Raw genomic sequence first — 27194 nt, 5'->3', positions numbered from 1 at the left:
CGGAGGGAGTATATCTTTTTTTTTACGCATAACTAGGGATTATATTATATTAAAATAGTAGGTTTTACAACAACCGTCAGGCTAACCAAAAACTTGCATCCCGACGGACACACATTACAAACAAACCTACTAAAAGTCCAAAAGACTATACAACAAAAACACCAAAAAATTCCCATCACAGCAGACCACTCTTCATGAAATACATATATGCAGGGGGAACAAAAACCGAACACCACCCACTTCAACTGTCGCCTGCTCCTGGTGCACCCTCACCCAACTGCATCTCCTTATGCTCCACATTCACATTGCCACCTCGAACTGGAACCGTCGTGATAATCGTCGCTGGAATTGTGCCAAACATGATAGAGGTGGACACCAACTCACCCTCATCCTCCTCTGGAGAAGCTTCTAAGTCAATAGGTCTAGAGGAGCTTGTAGCATTCAACAAATGTAACTTCTCTGCATCTTCCAATTTCTGCAAGTCGCCCTCGTATGCTATAGCTGCGAAAGGTGGAGGAGTCAAAAACAACTTATGCCCTACTGCCATTTCAATCGCATAGCAGGCTAAAGCATGAGCCACTTTGTTTTTGGCTTTGGGGATGTGCTTAACCACTACTACACTGAACTTCGCCATTAATCCTGCCACATCCACCAAAACTGGTCTCAACTCATCATGATATGAATCACTAGCAGATTCAAGCATGTTTACCAAAAGCTGTGCATCCGTTTCCAACTCCAAATTTTGGATACCGTAATCAGCTGCCATAATTAGACCCTCCCTAACCGCGTAAAGTTCAGCTGCAAGGGGGGTAATTGCATTGAATTTACTGGCATAACCCATGTACCATTTGCCTGTGGCTCCTCTAAAAACCCCTCCTCCACCTGCCTCGTTCTTTGCCTTCCAACTGCCATCTGTGTTTAACTTCAAGAACTCATAAGCTAGGGGCTTCCAAATTAGATCACGCTTGCTCACCTGTGCTTTCCCTTTACCCTGCAATGCCTTATTAGTATCCACTAAATCCACATAAAACGCATTATAGACCGAGAAAGACTTAAACATTTTATGATAAAAAACAGCCCTATTACGTGCCTTCCATATATGCCAAAGGGCAACACAGAAAATGATCGACCAGGCAGACCCTTGGTTCAAATTAAACCATAACCACTCCCTCCAACTCAAACTAAAAAAAGAGTGCAATTGAATCTTGTGGTTTGGAAGGAGACGAGTAAAAATGAAATTCCACAAAATACTAGAATCCCCACAATCTCTAAATAGGTGAATGTGATTTTCAGCCACTAAATCACAACGAGAACATCTGGGAGAGATATAATCCAGTCTCAAATGCAACATCTCAGCTACCGGAAAAATCTCATGGCAAGCGTTCCACAAAAGCATTTTATACTTAAAAGGTACTTTAATTTTCCAAATCGACTTCCAATTAAACGGTTGCAAAAGCTGAGTAGGACTGTCATGATTATGAAGGAGAAGGAAATAAGCAGACTTAACTGAAAAAACACCATTCTTAGTATAAACCCATCTAATAAAATCCTCCACATTGGTACAAGTGGCCAAAGGGACCAACCTAATCATATCACAAATATCAGGGGGCATAAATTGAGACACCTTAGTGAAATCCCATTGTCCATCCCGAATAATATCACTGACTAAGAAGTGTGCTATACGCTCCGGGATGTCCCTGTCTATCAATTTGTATAAAGGTCCCGACCCCACCCAATGATGATACCAAAGAGACGTAGAACGACCATTCCCTATACCTACGATAAGCCCCTTTTGAAGCAAAGAACGACCCTTAAGGATGTCTCTCCACATCGGGGATTGATGTGACCCAGAAAAACAGTCGAGAAATTTAGCACTCCTAAGATATTTTTCAGTAAAAAGTCTAACCCAAATCTTATCCGGACACGTAAGCATTTACCATCCCAATTTGGCCATAAACGCTAAATTCCACTCTTTTAATCTTCGTACTCCCAATCCTCCCATCGAAAGTGGTTTAGTCACATTAGCCCAACTTGTACGCACCATAAATCTAGACCTATCCACCTTATTCCACAAAAATTTCCTACTTGATTTCTCTAAACTATTTATAACACGAGCTGGCAACAGGGAGGTTTGCATATTGTAAAGAGGATAAGTATTAAGCACTGATTTGAGTAGCGTACACCTCCCCGCCATGTTTAATAATTTTGCTTGCCACCCTTTAATTCTATCCATAGTTTTATCTAACAAGCCCACAAAGTTAGCAATTTTCAACTTATTTGGTCTAATATCTACCCCTAAATACTTGCCAAGGGAGGAAGTCACTGTCAGACCATGGGGATTTGCAATCGAATTCCGAACAACATGGGACATGTGGGTAGGAAATATCAAACTGGACTTTTGCATATTAATTCTTAACCCTGAGATCTCCCCAAACCCCTTAAGCACATCAAGCATACTTTCCATGTTTTGAGGCGTAGCATGGCCAAAAAGAAAAACATCATCCGCGTAAAAGACATGAGAAATTTTGACCGTCCTAGACAGAGTTATAGGCTTCCAATGACCCAAATCGACCTCCTTTTGAATAAGCATCGAGAGCCTATCTAGGCATAACACAAAAATGTAGGACGATAAGGGGTCCCCCTGACGGATACCCCTAGAAGGACAAAACTCCCTAGTTAGTGCACCATTCCAAAGAACATTAATATGAGGTGTAGTGATGCAGGACATGATTAGACTTATCAAATGGGAAGGGAATCCAAAGCTAACCAAAGTATCCCGAATGAAGCTCCATTCCAAACTATCATAAGCCTTAGTCAAATCAAGTTTGAGAGCCATTATATTATTACCCTTCCTACTTTTATGAAAAACATGAGCCATTTCCTTAACCAGAATGATATTATCCTCAATTCCGCGACCCTGAACGAAACTGGACTGAAACGGGCTAATTATTTTACCTAAAATGGGTCGGACTCGAGTGGTAATAATCTTAGTAATGAGTTTATAGATAGTGTTACATAACCCGATAGGCCTAAAATCTCGCATAGTTTTAGGAGCGTCAACCTTAGGTATAAGAGTAATAAATGAACGATTAATATCGGACGGGATAGCCGCATTCAAAAAACAGGAAGCACAAAACTTAAAAATACTATCCCCCAACTCAGCCCAATAGCGCTGAAAGAAAATGGGCTGAATGCCATCAGGGCCAGGGCTTTTAATTGGGTCCATTAACCTTAAGTTATGCCAAACCTCATCCTTAGAAATCGGATTAAGCAAGCCCAACCTGTCCTCATTAGTTAACATGTTAACATTAGGACAAAAAACCCCCAATGTACTCTTAATCAAAGACGTTTGGAAAAGATTATCAAAATAGGAAACAGCTAGATCCTTAAGAACCTCCACATCTGTAACCCAAACACCATCACTATTCTTAAGAGTTAAAATCTTCCCCCTACTTTTCCTTACCTTAGCAATAATATGAAAGTATTTGGTATTATAATCCCCGAATTTCCACCAATTTAAACCGGCCTTTTGAGCCCAAATTATACGTTCCCTCCTGAAGATAGTATTGAGCTGATTAATCAAATCCCTTTCCAAATTAACTAAAAACTGGCTATATGATTTAGATAAGGCCAATTGAATACCATTGATACGCGCCAATAACCGTTTTTTTGCAATCTTAAATTACCAAAAACATTACTATTCCAGCCCACAATGTTTTTTAAAAAACTTTCGCGCCCTCTAATAAAATCAAATTCACAATCAGACCAATTATGCAAAAAGAAATCCCTAAACTGTGGATGCTCCATCTAAACCTCTTTACAACGAAAAGGAAAAGGACCAACTACAACATCATTATTCAATGAAACAATAATAGGGCAATGATCAGAATGCGTACGAGATAGATGATGTACCTTGAAGGAAATAATGCCCTTGGTCCAAGTATGCATTCTATGTTAAGTCTAATAAAAGCGGTTCAGTATTAATTAACAAGTTAATAATTCAGTGAGATCAAGTGAGCTGAATGCCTAGCTAGAGGCCGCTTCAGTTCAAGTGGAATTAATGATATTAATCCACAGCTTACTCTTGACTGAACCCGTAGGGTCACACAAATAGTACGTAAACGGATCAAGTATTTAATGGCATTAAATACTCCATCTATGAATATTCGGAACCGACGGATCTTGGTTTCAGTGGGAGCTAAGATCGTCACAGGCAAGAAATGAATACTCCGGAAACGATGATATTGCCGGAAACGGAAATATGGATCGTATCGGAAATATGAATATTATCCAAGTCGTAGATGTTGCCGGAAACGGAAACATGGTACGTATCGGAAAATATTATTGGAAATGGAAATATTACCAGAATCGGAAATATTGCCGGAAACGGAAATATTGTCAGAATCGGAAATATTACCGGAATCGGAAAATAATTCCGGAAACGGAAATATTAAATATTTGTTCGAAACGGAAATTAATTCCGGAATCGGAAATATTAAATATTGTTCGTATCGGAAATAAATTCCGGAAATGGAAATTTAATCGGAAGCGTATCGTACGAATTAGCATCGGACGAGGCCTGCCGGACGAAGGCCCAGCACGAAGCCGGGCCATCGCCCAGCAAGCACGCGCGCCACAAGCTCAGCCAAGGCAGCGCCCAGGCCTACCGCAAGGCAGGCCCAGCGCGCGCCAAGGCCACGGATGCGTGGGCCGCGCTGCGTGGGCTGCTGCTCGCACGCGCATGGGCAGCCCTTGTGGCTGCCGTGTGTGTGTGAGTTTGTGCTCATGCGTGATTCCTAAATCTACAAGAGTTAGTGTATGATTAAATTCCTATTCCTAATTGGATAAATTAATTAAATAGAATTCATGTAGGATTCTAATTTCAATTAATTCGTATCCGACTAGGATTACGATTCCTTTTCCATAACTCTATAAATAAAGGCCTAGGGGTCATTATTTATACACAAGTTTTAAGTATTCAAAACTAAGATTTTTAAGCAGAAAAATCAGCCAATATTCTTGCCTACCTAACCGAAAATATTAGAACCTTAAGGGCGATTCTAGTTGGTCAATCTTAAGGCGGATCCGGACGTGCTGTGGACTATCTACGGAGGGACGACACTTGGAGTCCTAAAGACTTGTTCTTGTTCGGTTCGGGCGCAGCTAGGGAAGGCACGCAACAAAGAGTATGCATCTAAACTATGCTAAATGATTATGTGCAAATAATATGTTTCCTGGCTTTATGGTTTTTCCGCATGATTTATGAACTGTCATATGAATCATAACCTAACAGTGGTATCACGAGCCCCTTATTATTTTCATAATCTAAATTGCATGAACATGGTTAAATATTACAAATTTGCAAGAATTAAAAGGGGTGATTAATTTTCGTAATTGTTAATTAATTGCAAATTGCGTTTATTTAATTATACGTACGCAGTTTTTCGGCAGTTTCTTCGTTACTCATCCAAATCGAGTGATTTTTGTGTCAATTCCGCATGTAAAAGGCATTCTAAAATTTTGACAAAAATAATATTTTTCTGCCGAACCCAGAATTCTCAAATTCGAAGCCTAACTATGACTTTTCGAAGGTTTTAGTTTTTCGAATGCAAAATTTCGTAAATTTAAGATGTTAAATTAAATATTTGCGATTCTTGTTGATAAATCTTGAATTTTTGATTGACCTACTGCATATGTTTAACAAGTTTGAATGCCTAGTCTTGTTAATTATGCAATCTAATTTGTAATTATGATTAATTTGTTGAAAATTAGAATAATTTAGAATTAATTTGATTTTCATAATTAATTGTAATTTAATTAGAAACCTATGATTAAAAACCACCATAAAAATTGTAAATTTACGATAAATTTTAAATTTTATGACCTAGACTTGAATCCATAACAATCGGAAATCAATTGGATAATAAATTTTCGATTTTTCGCCCTAAAATTATGAAATTAATATTATTTATTAATTTGTCATTAATTTTAAATATAAATTTTAATTTTTTATGCGATTCGTTCATAAAACTTGCACGCACGAAGCAATGGACGCTTCGTGTTACCCTTAAGGGGTGTTGTATAATGCGGGCATGCGACGACGAGCAAGGGAGCTCGTCGCCCATGCGGCACGAATGCAATGAGCAAGGGCGTAGTGCACGAGCACAAGGCAGCAGCCCTGCCTTGTGTCGTGTGCCACGAGCAATGAACGAATGGGCATGGGCGAAGGGCGAGCCAAGGCAGTCGCGTGTGGGCAGCAAGCGAGCTGCGCCACAACGCGCGCTGCCTCGCACAAGAGCGCGCAGCCTCGCGCGCAGCGAGCGCAAGCTCGCGTGCCACGAGCGCTGCGCCCAGCATTACTCGCGCGCACAGCGCGCGATGTCGCCCGCCCAGCGAGCGATGTCGCGCCCCAGCGAGCGATGGCTCGCGCGCACAGCGAGCGATGTCGCGCGCCCAGCGAGCGATGTCACGCGCCCAGCGAGCGATGGCTCGCGCGCCCAGCGAGCGATGTCGCGCGCCCAGCGAGCGATGTCGCGCGCGCGCACTGCGAGCGATAGCTCGCGTACAATGAGCGCTGGCGCGCGCAGCGAGCACCAATGCGTGCGGAGGCTTGCGATAGGGAAGCAGCAGCTATGCGACGAGCGCATGGGCTGCGCGCACATGGCCAGCAATGGCTGTGTGCGTACGGTCCATGGGCGTGCAACGCGTAGGGTGTTTGCGTTACGATTAGATCGTTTTGAATGTTTAATTTGAAAATTTCAGTTCACGTAATTTTAATTAATTTTAAAATTAATAATTTGAATTATTTTCTTGGATTTTAATTTTGAATATTATAATTATAATAAATGTTATTTATTCTAATTATTTTACTAAAATTAAAATCATGAATTAATTTAAATACGACTGAAATTAAATTAAATTTTTTGGATTCAATTATAAATTGATATGAGCTTTAAATTTTAATTAAATTTGTATGTTTCCGGTTAGACTAGAAATACATTTTTATGTTTAAAATTGGTAAAGCATATGAATTTATTGGTTTAAGTGGGAGCGCTTTTTAGTCATAAACTCTTGATTAGGTCTACAAATCCTTAAGGTTAAAACAACTTGATTAGAATTAATAAGGACTGAATAATTGGTAGATTATTGGTGCCCTTGATTAATTGCTGCAAATGTTTACGTGATGCATAATGTGTTTTACTAACCAGCTATGTGGGCCATTCATGATAATGAATGGGTGAATGGTATATATTGTATATGTACTGTTTTGCAGGTTATGAAGTGACTAGTATGGCCCAAATAGGATAGAAAATATGGTCTGCGTACCATTAATTTGAATGTAATTGGTCTAAAGTACCAAAGTTATTTTTCAATTCAAATATGGTCTGCGAACCATCAAATAGTTGTAATTAGTTATAGCTTATCCTATTTGAAGAAAATGGTGCCTCCCACGGAGATTTTCAAGACGGACTTTGAAGTCAAAGCTTCAAGATGAAGTCGGGCCATACTAGATCACAAATATCTTATGCATGTTTTAAGTTATTTATTGTTTTAAATATGTCTTAAAATGCATGAGATCAAAAGCTTGATTATGTTGCATGATTAAGGATTTTAGTTCACTTAAAATCTAACCAACATAGTAAGAGCCTTAAGTTCCAAACTTAAAAATTGAGTTAAAAGGTGCCATGCCAAAATATACACTTGCTTGGATATCCTTTACATCAATCTAGTAATAGTTTTCGCTCAGCGAGGTGTTACTTATTGGTAATAAAGGGGCAAGGTACACAAATAATTGTGAGTACATGTTAGTTTTGGTGAAACTCAACGATATAAGTAAGGAGTCCTTTTATGTCGTGGCAAATTCGATAGGTTTACCTAATAAGTTCTTAGACGTACCTATCAACCAAGAATAGTTTCTAGACTATTAGCAAAAGGCTTTTGCTTACCTAAGATGTTCTAGGATTAAGTCGACAAACTGTGCTTAGTTCTTCAATGATTTTAGGATCTTGGAATCATTTTATTCACACCTGCCGGAACACATAACTTGAATAAAATGCTTAATAAACACTGAATTATGCATGTATGCTAGAATTTAAGTTTATTAAGAGAAACTGTGAATGGTTATTTATTTGTTTATTCTTTTCAATTGTAGTTTTTAATATGGCAAACAACAATCAAAACATCATCATGGGTTCTGAGCTTATGGTCAAGCTGAACCTGACAAATTTTCTTGAATGGGAAGCTAAGCTAGTTGAAATAGTCAAACTCAATGGACTTGAGTATGTACTGTCACATCCCATGCCAAGCTACTATGCCAGAGACATGACCCCTGAGAGATTTTACGCCTGGGATGCGGATCTCAAAAAGGTTATGAGGCTCATGCTGAACAATATCCCTGATGATTGGGCTAGAAGGTTTGTAGCCTATGAACCTTTTACGCTCATCAAGAATCTGAGGGATATCTGTCGTGGAAGTACGGAGGACAGGGACCTGAACGTCCATGAGTTGATTGAATCAATGTCTGGTCTAAAGGTTAGTTCTCCCAACAGGTGTTATAGGATGGAGGTCCAAGAAACACATGTTCAGCTCCTTCGCACTAAACAGAGGGTAGGCGTCCCACTGAGGTTCCATGTGGATCTTATGTGTTCATATTTTGATCGCCTAAGTCTACTAGGAACACCAATAAGCGAAAGGATGGCAGTCTCTGTCTTGCTCAATTCACTACACAGTGGGTTTGGTCGCTTCAAGCAACTATACCTAAGTGAACCAAGAGAAGAAACAGTTGCAGAATTTATTCACCTTGTCAGAAAGGCTGAAATAGTACTGGACTGTGAAGCCAAAGATTTACTCAAGGCTAGAAAGAGGCCATTCAAGAAAGGTGGAAAGTCCAAGGGCAATGCTAAATCAAAGCAGGACAAGTCCACATCAAGCTGTCTTTATTGTGATGGAATAGGCCATTACAAAAAAGAATGTCCAAAGCTAAAGGAAGATCAGAAGAACGGAACAGTCGTTCCATCTTCAGGTATTTTCGTTATAGACTGTATACTTGCTAATTCAACTTCTTGGGTATTAGATACAGGTTGTGGCTCACACTTATGTTCCAATCCACAGGGACTAAGAAGAAGTAGAAAGTTAAGCAAGGGTGAAATCGACCTACGAGTGGGAAATGGAGCACGGATTGCTGCATTAGCTGTAGGAACTTACTATTTGTCGTTGCCCTCCGGGCTAGTTTTGGAACTGGAAGAATGTTTCCATGTTCCAAGTCTTACTAAAAACATCATTTCAGTTTCTTGCTTAGATGCTAAGGGATTTTCCTTTATAATAAAAGACAATAGTTGTTCGTTTTATTTTAAAGAGATGTTTTATGGATCTGCTAGATTAGTCAATGGACTTTATTTATTAGATCACGACAAACAAGTATATAACATAAATACCAAAAAGGCCAAAAAGGATGATTCAGATCTCACCTATCTGTGGCATTGTCGATTAGGCAATATAAACTTGAAACGCTTAGAAAGACTTCAAAGGGAAGGAATTCTAGAACCATTTGACTTAGAGGATTATGGTAAATGCGAATCATGTTTACTTGGCAAAATGACAAAGCAACCTTTCTCTAAAGTTGGAGAAAGAGCAAATGAACTATTGGGTTTAATCCATACAGATGTATGTGGACCAATGAGTACAAATGCTAGAGGTGGTTTCAGCTACTTTATCACTTTCACTGATGACTTCAGTAGGTATGGTTATGTCTACCTAATGAAGCATAAGTCTGAATCCTTTGACAAATTCAAGGAATTTCAGAGTGAAGTAGAGAATCAATTAGGCAAGAAGATCAAGGCACTGCGGTCTGATAGAGGCGGTGAATATCTGAGCTATGAATTTGATGACCATCTGAAAGAATGTGGAATTCTATCAGAATTGACTCCTCCTGGAACACCACAATGGAACGGTGTGTCAGAACGGAGGAACAGAACCTTGCTAGACATGGTCAGGTCAATGATGGGTCAGGCCGAACTTCCATTAGAATTTTGGGGACATGCACTAAATACAGCTGCACTCACTATAAATAGAGCTCCGTCTAAAGCTGTCGAAAAGACTCCATACGAATTATGGTTTGGAAAGCCTCCAAATGTGTCTTTTCTTAAGATTTGGGGATGTGAAGTATACGTCAAACGATTAATTTCAGACAAACTTCATCCAAAATCTGACAAATGTATCCTTGTGGGCTATCCAAAGGAAACAAAGGGGTATTACTTCTACAATACATCTGAGAACAAAATGTTTGTTGCTCGAGATGGTGTCTTTTTGGAGAAGGATCACATTTCCAAAATGACAAGTGGGAGAAAAGTAGACCTCGAAGAAATTCGAGTCGAACAACAAACTCTAGAGAATGCTCAAGATGACATTCAAGATGAAACTCAGAGATCTTTAGAAGAATCTGGTGAGAATCATGGTCAATCTAGAAATGTTACCCCGCGTAGATCGCAAAGATATAGATCTCAACCGGAAAGGTACTTGGGTATTTTGACGAACGAGAGCTATGACGTTCTATTACTTGAAAGTGATGAACCTGCGACTTACAAGCAAGCTATGACGAGCCCTAGCTCCAAGCAATGGCAAGAAGCCATGCAATCTGAATTAGACTCCATGTCTGAAAACCAAGTATGGGATTTGGTCGATTTGCCAGATGGCTACCAAGCCATTGGAAGCAAATGGGTTTTCAAACTGAAAAAGGACAAGGATGGGAAACTTGAAGTTTTCAAAGCTAGATTGGTTGCAAAAGGTTACAGGCAAGTCCACGGTGTGGATTACGATGAAACCTTTTCACCAGTTGCAATGCTAAAGTCTATTCGAATAATGTTAGCAATCGCTGCATATTACGATTACGAAATATGGCAGATGGATGTCAAAACTGCTTTCTTAAACGGCGTTTTAACAGAAACTGTGTTTATGACACAACCTGAAGGTTTTGAGGATCCAAAGAATGCTAAAAAGGTATGCAAGCTAAAGAAGTCAATCTACGGATTGAAGCAGGCATCCAGGAGCTGGAATATACGTTTTGATGAAGCAGTCAGTGACTTTGGTTTCATCAAGAACGCGGACGAATCTTGTGTATACAAGAAGGTCAGTGGGAGCAAAATTGCTTTCCTAGTATTATATGTCGACGACATATTGCTTATCGGAAATGACATTCCTATGTTGAACTCTGTCAAGATTTGGCTTGGGAAATGTTTTTCGATGAAGGATCTAGGAGAAGCACAGTACATATTGGGCATCAAGATTTACAGAGATAGATCTAAAAAGATGATTGGACTTAGTCAAAGCACTTATATCAATAAGGTGCTTGATAGGTTCAAGATGGCGGACTCCAAGCGAGGCTACCTACCCATGTCTCATGGAATGACTCTAAGCAAGACTCAGTGCCCAAAAACACTTGATGAGCGTAGACGAATGAATGGGATTCCATATGCATCATTGATTGGTTCAATAATGTATGCTATGATATGTACACGCCCGGATGTTGCGTACGCACTCAGTGCTACGAGCAGATACCAGTCAGACCCAGGAGAGGCGCATTGGACTGCTGCCAAGAACATTCTGAAGTACCTGAAAAGGCACAAAGATGACTTCCTGGTCTATGGTGGAGATGATGAATTAATTGTTAAAGGCTATACGGACGCAAGTTTCCAAACCGACAAAGATGATTTCAGATCACAGTCTGGGTTTGTCTTCTGCCTCAACGGAGGAGCAGTAAGCTGGAAAAGTGCTAAGCAAAGCACCATTGCGGATTCTACAACTGAAGCGGAGTACATTGCTGCACATGAAGCAGCAAAGGAAGCTATATGGCTAAGGAAGTTCATAGGAGAACTTGGTGTAGTCCCCTCCATTAAAGGACCAATAGCCCTGTATTGTGATAATAACGGAGCTATTGCACAGGCAAAAGAGCCTAGACACCACCAGAGAGTCAAGCATGTACTTCGTAGATTTCACCTTCTACGAGAGTTCGTTGAAAGAAAAGAAGTCGAGATAAGCAAAATTGGAACTGATGACAACATATCAGATCCATTAACTAAACCTCTGCCGCAAGCGAAGCACAACTCGCACACTGCAGCTATGGGAATCAAGCATATTGGAGAATGGCTTTGATGTCTCTGTTTAATGTTTTAAAGTTTTAGAGTTTAAATCTTTGTAAAACATTATTGGTTAATCATTCACAATAAATGAAAGGAATTCATTTTTCCATTTAATTTGTGGTTTATTAAATGATGAGTCCCTTCAATTTGACGATATATTCAAGATAGACTGTCAGGACCAGTCCTGTGACTAAGAAATGTCTATCAAGTGAACTTGAATGTCAAAGGTTGAAAATGGTCCCTAATCGGAGTTTTCTATAAAATTGGACGCATAGAAAACGTTAGACGATTAGAATGCAAGATGACTAGTAGTTCTGTTTCTTGAACTATGTGGACATGGCAATGTCACAATCATTTGCATAGATACTTACTTTGGGAAGACTAGTATCGGACAAGACCTATGAAACTTTACTGTAAGAGATGAAAGTCTGTCATAAGTAAATTTCATTAAATTATTAGACACTAAATCCTCAATACCTGAGTGATTTGAGATTACTTGTTTGAGAACTGGTTGCTTTGACGTTGACCAACCGTCGCACCGTAAAAGGAGGCTATAAAGGCAACGCTCAGGTAATCACCTATCAAACGAAGTCTAATCTCAAGATCGCAAGATTGGGATTGTCCTCCCATAAATCGGGATGAGATGCTTAAAAGTTGTACAAGGCCACTCGGAGAGCTAGAAACTGTGAAATGCATGGCCGTGCTCGGATGAATCATAGGCTATGATTATCTGTTTATTTGATCAGTTGAACTCTGAAACCGAGGAACACCTCTGGACATAATAAGGATGACAACTCTTACCTTATGTTCAAGAGCAAGCATCGAGCGACAAAGGAATTAGGAAATGCACACTTGTCCCTAAGGACAAGTGGGAGACTGAAGGAAATAATGCCCTTGGTCCAAGTATGCATTCTATGTTAAGTCTAATAAAAGCGGTTCAGTATTAATTAACAAGTTAATAATTCAGTGAGATCAAGTGAGCTGAATGCCTAGCTAGAGGCCGCTTCAGTTCAAGTGGAATTAATGATATTAATCCACAGCTTACTCTTGACTGAACCCGTAGGGTCACACAAATAGTACGTAAACGGATCAAGTATTTAATGGCATTAAATACTCCATCTATGAATATTCGGAACCGACGGATCTTGGTTTCAGTGGGAGCTAAGATCGTCACAGGCAAGAAATGAATACTCCGGAAACGATGATATTGCCGGAAACGGAAATATGGATCGTATCGGAAATATGAATATTATCCAAGTCGTAGATGTTGCCGGAAACGGAAACATGGTACGTATCGGAAAATATTATTGGAAATGGAAATATTACCAGAATCGGAAATATTGCCGGAAACGGAAATATTGTCAGAATCGGAAATATTACCGGAATCGGAAAATAATTCCGGAAACGGAAATATTAAATATTTGTTCGAAACGGAAATTAATTCCGGAATCGGAAATATTAAATATTGTTCGTATCGGAAATAAATTCCGGAAATGGAAATTTAATCGGAAGCGTATCGTACGAATTAGCATCGGACGAGGCCTGCCGGACGAAGGCCCAGCACGAAGCCGGGCCATCGCCCAGCAAGCACGCGCGCCACAAGCCCAGCCAAGGCAGCGCCCAGGCCTACCGCAAGGCAGGCCCAGCGCGCGCCAAGGCCACGGATGCGTGGGCCGCGCTGCGTGGGCTGCTGCTCGCACGCGCATGGGCAGCCCTTGTGGCTGCCGTGTGTGTGTGAGTTTGTGCTCATGCGTGATTCCTAAATCTACAAGAGTTAGTGTATGATTAAATTCCTATTCCTAATTGGATAAATTAATTAAATAGAATTCATGTAGGATTCTAATTTCAATTAATTCGTATCCTACTAGGATTACGATTCCTTTTCCATAACTCTATAAATAAAGGCCTAGGGGTCATTATTTATACACAAGTTTTAAGTATTCAAAACTAAGATTTTTAAGCAGAAAAATCAGCCAATATTCTTGCCTACCTAACCGAAAATATTAGAACCTTAAGGGCGATTCTAGTTGGTCAATCTTAAGGCGGATCCGGACGTGCTGTGGACTATCTACGGAGGGACGACACTTGGAGTCCTAAAGACTTGTTCTTGTTCGGTTCGGGCGCAGCTAGGGAAGGCACGCAACAAAGAGTATGCATCTAAACTATGCTAAATGATTATGTGTAAATAATATGTTTCCTGGCTTTATGGTTTTTCCGCATGATTTATGAACTGTCATATGAATCATAACCTAACATACCTGAGTATGGGGAAAGATATCCAGCCACGGAGAATTCGCAAGAGCCCGATCCAGCCTTTCCTTAATTAAGCCCGCTCCATCCCGCGCATTGGTCCAAGTGTATGGGTTACCATGGAAGCCCAAATCCACCAAACCCGCTGCATCCATAAAATTCCTCAAATCCTTGCATTGCCCACTACGAAACGGACGCCCTCCCATTTTCTCGGACTGCGACGTAACCTCATTCATATCACCCACCATTAACCAGGGAGTGTCAGATGGTGGCAGATTATCCGCCATATTCCTCCATAAGGCGTGTCTCGGACCCGGAACACTTGGAGCATGTAAGCCAGTGATCAGAACCTCCGGCCTTACATTCTCAAAGTGGAACAGAACATGAAATTGATTCACATCCTCAGAGAATAAGATCAAATCAATTGTATTCTTCCAAAACAACCAAATTCCACCTCGCTTATCTGTCGGAGAAATGACTTTGAATTGGTTAAATTTTAACTGAATCATCACCTCCTGCGCACGATAATCATCACTCCTGGTTTCCAACAAAATAAAGATTGATGGACGTTGCGATGTTCCAAGCAGTCGGAATAAAACCATCCCTCGACGCCCCCCTGGCATTCCAAACACACACCTTCATCTTCAAATTAGGAAGAGGGCGTTGTACAGTCACTCTTGGTTCATCTCCCGGCCCCGCATTCAGGGGGAGAAAAAACTCCTCCCAATCCCTCCAATGATACGAGAGCCCCATCATCCCTAAATCCTCCAATCTTATCGGAGTCACGTACGTGAAAATTTTCAGAGGTTCCAACATTTGGCGATAATACCTCCCCTGTATTTGTACTCCGACCACCTCTTGTTGAGTTTCGTACAACGCCGTATGGCGTCCCGACAACCCCATTTCTTGCCCTTATGTTTCGAATTGTAAAGGAATGATGGGTACCTCTTTTGGCAGCTCCCGACGAAGATGAGGAGTCATGTTGATTGGATTGAAGTCCGGTTCTGTGCCTGGTAATAATGTTTTGCTGAAATTCCGTGGTAACTCCAACCTGGGCCGAGGAATTGGACCCGTATACAGTTGTTCCTGCTTCTGCAACTCCGCCAACAGTACCCTCGCCTCCGAATTCGGGCTGCGCCCCCCCTTCCTCTTGTCTCTCTCCGTCGCACATTGAGATGTCCCTGAGTCCATCGGCATCAGCTGCAGCAGCTCCGGCTGGAATATCGAACTCGACACCCTTGTGACCTCTATCACGTCCGTCGGAACACCCCTGGACTGAAACAATCTCGGTCCTCTCGGAATCCAAGTTTGACTTCCCCTCCTCCAAGACCCCTTCTGGCCTTGATTCCCTTGCATGCATGCTAATTTCGGGGATTGATTGTCCGCCATTACCACCAACTAAAATAGAGGAAGCTTGAGGAAGAAGAGAAGAAGAAATAACCGAAGAAGTTGAAAGGTTGAGAGAATGCTGGGAAAGAGTGTTAACTTGGTTAACTGCGTGGGTTAAATGCATTTCAGAAGTAGAGTTGAGTGGAGATGCCGAAGAATTAGAAGCCAAGTGTTGGGCTTGATTTGCCACGTGGACGGCGACTCTTAAACTTCCTTCTCCCCCTTTACTTGCTGAAGTAGCACAAACCTCATCATTAGAAGAATTGGGAGTAGGAATTTGAGTTTAACTTGCATGCAAATTACTTTTCCTTTGCGATCCTTCTTGAAGCGCACCAACTCCTTCATTCGTAATCAGTACACTTCGTGAACCAACCCCTTTTTTGTACTCATTAATTTTTGAATGAGGCCCAAACTTCTCATTGGATCGAGCTTTGGGCCTTGGTTTGCGATTAACCAAAGTCCACGGTCCATAATCCTTATCCTGCTCACTACCCACATCCATACCCCCACTAGATGGCTCCATGGATCCATGCATGGTGGCATCTTCTCTAACCATTCCCCCATGCTCAACCTTCTCTTTACCCTTATTCATACTAGGATCTGCTTTGTCATCTAGACAATTTTGTGCTACGTGACCAATCCTCCCACAAGCAAAACATAAAGATGAAACATTTTCATAAAGTATGGATTGCCAGGCGCCACCAACCCAAACCTTTGTGATTAATGGTTTTGATAACGTTATTTCAACGCAAACCCTTGCATAACGACCCCTAGTGACCTTGTCCGTTGCATAATCTACTCGGATTGGCTTACCAACCACTTGTGCAATCGCAAAGAGGGCCTCCTTATCATAATATTCGATAGGAAGTTCATCAATACGTATCCAAACCGACATAGTATCAAAACCATCCTTTGACGGTCGAAAATTTGGTTTCCATGTGGAGATCATAAGATAGTGATCCAGTACAAACCACGGGCCACCAAACAGTGCCCTTTCAAAATCATCCGACTGAGTAAACTTAAACAAAAACACATCACGCCCAACATCTATAACTTCCAAGGATCCTTTGATTCTCCACATAGCTCGAACTCTAGATTCCATGTATGCTGGGCGAACCTTGATCCCAAGACATTTTCCCATCAAAGTCAACTTCCATGGTGAGCGCAACCTATCTAAGGTTAACTTGTTAAACCTGACCGCCAAACCACCTTCTGGACTCAACTCATCTCCATCTTCCCAATCCCTTGACGCAGACACAATTTTCCTTGCCTCAGTAAACCATTGGGATGAAGACGCAACCACCTCCCTGAATGATTGTGAGACCCTAGACGTAGCCGCTGCTCTTTCTACAGGCGCAGAATCATGCATAACCTTATCAGGGGGCTCCGAAGGAGTGGTAGCCTCCATTACGCAACTAAAGAAGACAACTTGAAGATAAACTCTTTTCTCTCTTTTTCTCTCTCTAGAATCTATCTATGTCAGCAAACGTTGTTTGTTACTTTTCAGAAAGTACACAAACTCCATTATTACTTCAACAATTTCTGGAGTCGCATCACCATTATTACTTCAACAATTTCTGAAGTCGCATCACTTGATTCCTTTGCAGATAAGTTGGATTTTTTTAATTGAGCAAAAATGATAAACTAAACCCTTATTATCTTTTACACTACGCACTTATTAGTCCAAATATAAGTAAAAATAATACTAGTAAGATGAATAGAGCAAAACCTCTATAAACCATAATCTTGTTCTTCCAAACTTACTACGGAGTATCTTGTCTATTCGGCTAATCCCATATGTTACTGTAAATATATACTTGACAGATATTACTGTATGTATAGAAGCAATCCAAATTGTTACATGACTTGGCCTATATCCAACAAAATGCTTAACTACATAAACAAACATTCAACTATACTCCCATAATATTCTCTCAAAAAAAAAAACAATTATACCTCCATCATACGAACTAAGAATTGAAGTACTACAAACACCTCTGGCTCAGCTCCTTCCAGAAACGATACAACAATTCAAAAACTAACAATACATCTAGGACGGAAATTATGGAGTCGTTTCCATCTTCATCCTACTTAGGCTGTTGTTTGGGGGACTTGTTCATGCATGTTAGTGAACTCCTTCGGCGGCTTTACAATCAACACAGGGCAATGTGCATGGTGTGTACAGTAATCGCTAACGCTTCCTAGGAAGGCCCTGTAAATATATCATTATACAAGCATTACAAATCATATATAGTTGAAACTTGAAATTAATTAAACTATGTATGCATATAATTAGTGATATAATTAAGTATTCACCTTTTGAGCATGCCAAGACCACGGCTACCGACAACCAAAAGGTCAACATGTTTCTGCTCAGCAAGTTGACAAATTACCTCCTTCGGCTCTCCACGCATAGCTAATGCTTCTGTTTTTATCTATTTTGTTAACATAGTAAATACCAACATAAGTACTTAATTATTTTGCCATACAATAAGTTTAATTATGTTGCTATATATTTCTATCATACATAGATACATACATAGTATATACATACTCCAATGAAGTCCGATCCATAATTACTTAATTAGAACTCACCTTCATTTCTTCACAACTCTTTAAAGCCCTGGCGAAAATACCTGCTGATATTTTATCTTGTGCCTGCTTAACAGATTCTAAGACCGAAGTTGTTGTATACACAACTGCATGTACAATGAGGGCCAATTGCAAATTAAACAAACATATATGTTGTACCATGTATATATTAAACATATATTAGATGTGCTTGTTTCAATTACAGAGGAATTACAGAGGAAGTATAAATCAATATCTGATATGTATTTCACCCACAAATACATATCACCCACAAAATGACAAAATAGGGATAAGACAAACACTAAAGGACAAAATCAATTTTTTTTTGAAAATGACACCCGTGTTTGGAAAATGGCATCGGTTTTTAAATAATGGCATCCAGTTTTCCAAAATAACATATTTTCTTTGAAAAATGGCACCTGCTTTAATTTTTATCTTATATCTATTTTATCGTTTAGTGGAGTGATATGTATCTTGAAATACATATATAGATATTGGCTCACCGCCCTCGTTCATTTCATACTCTAGATTATTTCCATACTCCAAATTTGAGACAAGTTCAATTTTTAAAGTTTAAATAGGAGTAGTGGCTGTGGAGTACTCTATAGTCTATGCTACAACTCCTTGAGAAAACAGATTTGAATATCAAATATGTTAGATAACTTGTACCAACAACAGCTGGAATAGCTCAGTTGGTTAGAGCGTGTGGCTGTTAACCACAAGGTCGGAGGTTCGACCCCTCCTTCTAGCGCGAAATCAATTTTTTTTCTATTTGACATCGACAAATTTCCAACTAAACTCGCCAGGCTCTATGACTCTATCTGTTCAATTTATTTTGACTTAGTTGAAACAAAACTAATCGAACACAACATACATAGCCCTTAGGGACGGTGCATCTTATTCACTGTTTAATTATTAATCGCCTCTCTATCACTAAAAGATTATCCAAGGTATTTTTGTTCACTTTAATAAGAATTGAATGTACTCAAAAGCAAATTAGTAACTTATGTTTGACTATGGTTAATAGTTTCAAATTTTCCTCCATATGTAAGGTCTACCATGCATTTTACTACGTAAATTAAATAAAAATTTCCCACACTGATTTATTTTTGTTTCAATGTTTAACCATATTCTATTCCTACTTAAAAAAAGTTATAATATTCACTATTAATTCCGAATAAAAAAACTAATAAACAAAAAAGAAAAGAAAAAGGAAGGATGAGATACCAGGTCCAGCAGGGTAAACATAAGTTTGGAAAGGAAGGTTAACATGAACAAGGTACACCAAAACCTCCTTCTGTTCTTCGGCAGCAGTTGTAGTAGTAATAATAGGCTTCAAAATATTAGACAAAACCCAATTAAGAGCATATAAACTCCCTTTACTTTCATCTAGTGCTATCATCACCTTCATTTTTAAGTTTTATTTTTAGATTTGAGTGTTTAATTAAAATTAATTTTAGTTTGATTTTGGGCTGGGTGTATATAAGAAATAAGATGGGTTATCAACTTTATTGGAACATGGTATTCAGTGGAATTCAATGGGCAGCTCATGGAATGGACATACGCCTAACACGTGATTAGGCCCACAGCATTGAGAACTGAGCTGGTGATTATCCGACATTATCCAAATATATCGGCATTAAGGTAATCTATACACGTGTTTTTTATTTTATTTTTATTTTTATTTATTTTCTAATTTTGTAAACATAATAAAAATGATCCGTAGAAATGAGTCGAGTACTAGTTTGTTAGAGGTAGGACAGATAAGAAACTTTTGAGCTTGACTCAATCCGAGGCCAATTGAGCTTTCATTTTGTTTGTTCAATTTTTTTCTCATTTTTTCTCATTGTTCAAGATTAACTCATGAAAACTCATTTAAATTCTAGCTTGAACTTAAGATGAGCCACCATGATCCTGGTATTTTGAGGGCCCTAAGTGAAATAAGGAGTCAGGACCCCTTCCGAAATGATACGTTTTTAACTAAAATAATATCATTTTTTTTTGTTAAATCTATTGTATTGTTGAATACAAATCAACAAAAGAATATTATATCTCCTTTGCAGGATCCTAGATTTCAAAATCCGACTCTAATCGATCTCTTGAAATATTTCAATAAAATAAATACATACTTACTTACAATATAATTAATATGCATAAAGAGAATATTATTTTTAAAAATAAAGGTTCATTGTGAACATATAAAAGTATCCGTTAATTTTGTCATCATTAAAATTTGATATCTATTTTGAAACTTATAGACCATAGACCATAGTCCATCAAATAAGCATTTTTTTCGACCACATATAGTTACATCAATAGAACTGAGTACTACAAGTCAAATACTACGTACGTAAACTCAACGTAAGACTTAATTATCATGTAAGGATTAAAGGACATAGCTAATACAAATAAAGGATTTAAACAATTGAGACACTATATGTACAAAGTATTATAAATGAGAAAATTAGTTGCTAAAATATAAATTTAAATGAAAAAATTACATACAAGCTAACAAACATAAATAAAAAAAATGACAAAGTTAAAAAAAAAATTGAACAAATAAAGGAAGATTGAAGTCAACAAGAAAAACAACGAGAGAAACAATAAACAAAATAATAAAGGCAGTGAGGGGAGTCAAACACTATACATATGGTATGTATCAAAGCTTTAGCACCTACACTAGATTAGATCCCGTGCAAGCACGGATTATGATAATTTTTTTTACAAAATGTTTAATTAAATATCTCTAAACTACTGTATAGTTAAAAAAAAATTTAAACATACTCATTTATATTTATTGATCTAATATGCATATTATATATTTCTAATATGCTACTTTGACCGACATATCGAGTGAATATAATTTCCATTATTAATGTACCGATTTGACTAAAATATTATAAAAAAAAGTATTTAGCAAAATTATTATTACGTGGTATATGTTATGACATAAATTATAAACTGATATTTTTTTCATACATAGATAGTTTATAAAAGGGTAGAAAATAAAATAAAATAAAATAAAATATATATTTTAGGAAAATATTTTAGGCGGGAAAATTTTACACCAGGAATTGACACGTGTCATTCCTGGTGTCTCTTTTAGTATATAGTAATAGATTCTACCAATGAGCCAAAGAAATAACATGATCTGTACAGACTAGTTCTGATTTGGTCATGATCTATACAAATTAATTCTGATATGGACATGATCTTTGCAGATCAATTTTCATATGAACATAATTTGTACAGAGTCGATATCTAGACTAGTTATAATCTGGACATATCGATTCTGATCTAGACATGATATGTACAAATCGGTTATGATCTGAACATATTATTTCTGTAAGGATCGGTTCTAATGTATATAGACAGGATCTTTGCAGATATGAACATGATTTGGACATGATTTATACGGGTCAATTATGATCTGGATATTATCTGATCCTATCTTTTCTGGTCTAGATATATAGTGGTTCTGATCTATAAAAATCAGTTCTGATATAGACATGACATGATCATATTGTTTCTGATGTGGTCTTAATGGTTTTAATTTGAACATGATGAATTTGAATGTTTTGTTTATGTTTTTTTATGCCTTAAGTAATAGATTTAATTGCACCGACAACAACATCTTTTTTTTATTAAAGCAATAATAGTAATAAAATATTAAATATAATAACAATGATATAAATATATACCAATAATAATAATAATAATAATAATAATAATAATAATAATCATAATAATCATAATAATCTAATAATTTGGTCTGATCTGATCTGGTCTGTCTGAACTTATTTTTTATGATCTGATCTGAACTGAACTTATTTTTTCTGATTTAATCTGATCTGAGCTGATTAAATCTGAAATAAGTAATAAAGTCCTGAAATAAGGTGAACTAAACAGGGCCTAAGTAATCTTATTAATTCTGAATGCTTTATGATCTTGTTAATTCCGAACCGGCAACAAAAACTAAAAACTACTTTTTATAGTTTTTGATTTTAGTTTTGTAAAAAATAGAAAACAAAACCGATCGACTTCTTAATGTAACTTATTTCATGAATTTCTCTGCTTATAACCTTTTACGGATGGAGAAAATTTCACCTAAATATGGCTAAGAGGGAGTAAAAACAAAAAGTCTGCAACTTCCTCCAAGAAGCAGAGCTTTTTATACTAGAAAGTTAAGTACTCCGTTGTACTTTGGATTATGTAAATCGGAGCATACATAAACAATATCAGCCTTGTCTTAACTTTCTCCTTGACATTCAGTAGAAACAAACTAACAAAATACGAAAATATAACAAATACTTTAGCTACATATTATAGAGTCGATCGAGTATTTACTATGTAGTAAGTAACAATTTACATGATTCACTTGATAACATTCTTCTCTGATCGACATTATTTACTTGATGATATTCTTTGGTGGCTTGACAATTAAGACTGGGCAAGAGGCATGATGCGCGCAATAGTCACTAACACTTCCAAGAAACGCCCTGCATCGTCAACCAATTAACGGTATTAGTAGAAAATTACATATATACATATATACATACATACATACATTGCTCAACGATTATTGTAGCTGAAATCTCCAAAGATTACATACATATGCAATTCGCTTGTTTGTAGTGTAATAATCAAATTGAATTTATTGTACGCTCTGAGAAGAACATAAATTAATAAAATGTTGCAAAAGTAGTTACAATAAACGTAAACACGTACTTGATTAATGTGTAATACTTGTACATGCAAATGAGAAAAGTGGTGATTGATTAAATACCTCTTGATTCCACCAAGACCACGACTGCCAATGACAAGCATATCAACATGTATTTGTTCTATTGCTTTGCAAATCTCGTCCTTTGGGTCTCCTTCAAAAATCAATGTTTCAGCACGAACCTGCACACGTACAACATAATTAATTAAGAGATTAATGGAAACATATATATATATATATATATATATATATATATATATATATATATATATATATATATATATATATATATTGTAAGTGAATAATTTAATTAATTACCATGTTTTGCTTGCAGATTGAGATTGCACGTTCAAGGATTGTAGCTGAAATCTCTGCTTGTGCTTTCTTAACAGATTCTACTACTGATGATGCAGCAAAAGAAGCTGCATTCACACATATCCAAAAGATTCTTCAATTATATACGTACTACTTGTACAAGTATAATAATAATCCTTCTATGTATGTTGAGTTTTCTTTGTGTCCCCCTGCATTGACATTGACCTTGTAATTCTAAGACGGTGGAAATATAATATTTAAGTAATGGTATATTTTCCTGGTTTAAAATACTATCAACTACTCCCCGTTTCAAAAAGATCTTTATGTTTTCCATTTTAATTCGTTCAATAATTTTTTTACACTTTATTTTATTTTTGTACGTGAAAATTTAATGTCTTACCATTCTTGTCCCACAATATTTACCATTTTCTATTCACTTTTTCTTATTTTAATCATTTTATTCTTACTCCAACCCACCAACCCAACTTTTTACGCATTTCACTCATTTTATCCATATTTTATTATATTCAACCAACTTTTTATCTTAATATTTGTACAAATAGTAACCAGATCTTTCTGAACGGGGTAGTACTTGATTTTTGCACTATTTAGTATTCACATCCTCGATGAGAATTTCTTAGGTAGAACCGTAGAAGTCATAGCTACATAATTACATATGCAAATACGTCGTGGGATAACTTAATTAAACAGTCAATAGACCAACTCAACTAAAAATTTAAGCTGATAATTGAAATTATAAAATTAATTTTAAACTCTATCAACTCATTGTTGAAACCCCAAGATTAATTTTATACTCTATCCATAACAAATCCTTAATTAAAACTGAATGGAATTCAACAATATACAGGGATTTATATACTAATAGTAACATACCAGTGTGCAAACCGGCACCGGCGGGATAGACGTAGTTGGTGAAGGGGTGTTGTACATGAACCAAATACACCATGCAACCTTCTTCTTCATTTGGTGTACTTGTATTATTATTAGGTGCTATACTTTTAGGCTTAAGGAGGTTGGTTAGAGCCCAATTAAGGGAGTAAAAGCTACCATCGCTATCATCCAACGCCACCATCACTTTCATCTTTTGTTCCTCCGTTGTTATGCCTCTTCCCACCACCAACGGTGCCTGTTCTTCCTGCTGCACCACCCTCCCTGAATCCGCGCCGCTACCTACCACCACCTCCCTTGCCGGTGTTATTGTCTGCTCCATCTTATTATTATTTTCTCTCTCCTGATCGATCGATCGATCGATCTGCAACAGTTTATGATAGTGTGTTTAATTTGTGTTACTTGATCAAGGTTTTTGGTGTATACGTCTTTGTGTTGGTAAGCTAATGTGCCCTTAGCTAAGACACGTGGTTTTCATGCGCGCATTACTCTTGCTTAAACGGTTGTAGTGATATGCTTATCCATAATTCCATAAAAGTTTGTCGCATATATATAGGAAAATTCCACTTTTATTAAACACTACCTTAGGCCTTTGAAAAGATTTCACGTTCCAACTTTAATTTTGGGTTCAATCTTATAAGGAGCACTTTTGGTTAAGGGTTCTCATTTCCCAACTCTTAAAATATATAGCCTGGCCTACTAATCTGGGTCGTATAAGGCCTTTTATTTTACCTTAAATGATCAAATGTAATGCTCTTTAGTTCATCTGAATATGACTGAATTAATTTCACAACTTTTTTTACTCAATTTATATAAATTTATCTAAACTATATTTTCAATAAATAAGTAACCGTCAAAAAAAGAAAAGTCAAAAAAAGTAAAACAAGCAAACTCCAAATATTAAACTTATATTCCATTTAGAATGAAAAACGAAGTTTAGTTATTTACCATCATGCCTTCAACAAAACACGACAACACCTTTAGATTTCTGTCATTCCAGTTGTGTAGATGCATGTGTTCTCATATTGAATTGTTGATAATTCCTTTATTGGTCAGCCTAATTTTCGCAATGTAAGTGGATATGTATTAAAATTAGAATCATACCCCTATTTTCAGATATAATTAGGTAAAAATATTGGTGATTGAATATATATCAGGATAGTTTAGAAAAGTCAAGTGGATAAAGTTAAATATAGAAATGTTACAACAAAAAATAAACGTCTCAAACAAAAAACAAAAATTGTAACTAAAAGAAAAAGGATGAAATATCGTGCTTTATGCTCTCATAGTAGTAAGTGGATCTGTTACAAGACTTACAACAACGTATATTAGAATTTGTAAACTGTGAATTATTTGATGGATAATTGCTTTATTTGAAATTATTAATTGTTTATCATTAACTGTTGAAAACATAGAGAAACATGAAATCCACACAAAGGCCTAAAGGATTATATATACTTGTTTTAATCCAAAGCCACTTGGAGGCTCTTCCCTCCTTTGCTATGACTACCGCTCGTCTCCCAAAGACGATCACACATTCTCTAGATCAAATTAATAGGAATTTCTTTTGGAAGCAGTCCCCCGAGAAAAAAAGGTATTCCTATGTTGTCTTGGGATAAAATTTGCCAACCTAAATCTCAATGAGGGCTAGGGCTACGCAAATCTGAAGCAGTAAACACCGCCTTCCTGGCAAAACTAGGGTAGAAAATTTTAACAGATCGCACAAGCTTGTGGGTCCAAACCATCTATGCAAAATACTTGACGCGCAATAATTTTTTAGAATATAAGTTGCAACCTAAAGACTCTTGGATTTGGAAGAAAATTCTCCAAATTAGGCCCCTTCTTCGAAAAGGCATACGGTGGAAAGTTGGTAATGGTTCTGGAACTCTTTTCTGGCTCGATAATTGGTGTGCCTCTACCAATTTAGTAACTTTGCTTAACCTGGATACTGATAACATCCAAAATTTGGACATCACAGTGGATCATTTATTTCTTCAGAACGTCAATGGGATATTCAAGATCTCTCATCTTTGGTTCCTCCAGCTATAGTTCAGATAATTAGGAGTATTCCGATTCCTATTTCCGATCTTATTGATGAACCTTGTTGGGGTCTATCCACCAATGGTGAGTTCACAGTCAAGTCGGCTACTTGGTTAGCTCATAACTTCTCTTCTAAAGCTAAATGGGAGTTTGCGTGGGTTTGGAAACTTGATATTGCCCCTAAGCTCAGAGTCTTTTTCTGGCAGCTACTTCATAATGGCCTTCCAACTCGAGAAAACCTAATTTATCGAAATATTGACATACCAACAGGTTGTCCTCTCTGCAATAGCCAACGGGAAACGCAAGACCACTTGTTTTTGCTCTGCCCTAAAGTTAGAGAGTTTTGGGAATCAAGTATTGCTACGCAATGGCTGGGAACTCCCGTCCAATATCCCTCTGTCCTACACCTATTTCGTGACCTACGCCAAAACATTAGACTCCTGGTTAAAAAAATAATTACGTCACTTTGGAGTATCTGGAAGTCTCGTAATGCACTCATATTTCGACAAACTCCTTTCTTGAGTATGTCTACTTATTCCAGGGCTTTTCGACTTTTTCTGAATGGGGTGCTCGCACCAAACTTGATTCTATGTTTATGGAGCGTCAGTCCAGACAATCCTCGTTTTCTCCCAAGATTATTCAAGTAGGATGGTCTCCCCCAGCGCCCGGTGTTTTAAAAATTAATTTTGATGGCTCTGTTCGTGATAAATCTGGCGCAGCGGGGGTAGTGATTAGGGATCACCTCGAAAATAACATTGTTAGTCGCACTTATAACCTAAGAGCTACTTCTCCTCTTGTAGCTGAAGCCATGGCCCTCCGTAATGGATTTTTATTTGCCATAG

General features: G+C 37.8%; 3 protein-coding genes and 1 non-coding gene across 4 annotated transcripts; 1 reads left to right on the top strand and 3 right to left on the bottom strand.

Moving 5' to 3' along the window:
- Positions 1–241: 241 nt before the first annotated feature.
- Positions 242–14986, bottom strand: LOC110798179 (uncharacterized). Its single transcript, XM_056832819.1, has 3 exons — positions 14393–14986; positions 1938–3676; positions 242–1877 (listed from the first exon to the last, which is right to left on the bottom strand). Exons 1-3 carry the CDS (start codon positions 14984–14986, stop codon positions 242–244), a joined length of 3969 nt encoding a protein of 1322 aa, XP_056688797.1.
- Positions 14987–17571: 2585 nt separating this feature from the next.
- LOC110798203 (universal stress protein A-like protein) lies at positions 17572–19872 on the bottom strand. The gene is made up of 4 exons (XM_022003374.2): positions 19593–19872; positions 18369–18472; positions 18090–18208; positions 17572–17985 (listed from the first exon to the last, which is right to left on the bottom strand). The coding sequence occupies exons 1-4, from the start codon at positions 19774–19776 to the stop codon at positions 17865–17867; spliced, it is 528 nt and encodes a 175-aa protein (XP_021859066.2). The 5' UTR covers positions 19777–19872; the 3' UTR covers positions 17572–17864.
- TRNAN-GUU (transfer RNA asparagine (anticodon GUU)) lies at positions 19043–19116 on the top strand. The gene has a single exon. It is a non-coding gene; the product is annotated as a tRNA-Asn (tRNA).
- Positions 19873–22406: 2534 nt separating the features above from the next.
- On the bottom strand, positions 22407–24842 carry LOC110798196 (universal stress protein A-like protein). Its single transcript, XM_022003365.2, has 4 exons — positions 24298–24842; positions 23407–23510; positions 23152–23270; positions 22407–22864 (listed from the first exon to the last, which is right to left on the bottom strand). Exons 1-4 carry the CDS (start codon positions 24632–24634, stop codon positions 22774–22776), a joined length of 651 nt encoding a protein of 216 aa, XP_021859057.1. The 5' UTR covers positions 24635–24842; the 3' UTR covers positions 22407–22773.
- Positions 24843–27194: the final 2352 nt, after the last annotated feature.

Source organism: Spinacia oleracea, chromosome 6, assembly GCF_020520425.1.
Source record: "Spinacia oleracea cultivar Varoflay chromosome 6, BTI_SOV_V1, whole genome shotgun sequence".
Classification (NCBI taxonomy): Eukaryota; Viridiplantae; Streptophyta; class Magnoliopsida; order Caryophyllales; family Amaranthaceae; genus Spinacia; species Spinacia oleracea.
The sequence above is the reverse complement of the archived record's forward strand: the minus strand, read 5'-3'. Positions and strand labels throughout refer to the sequence as shown.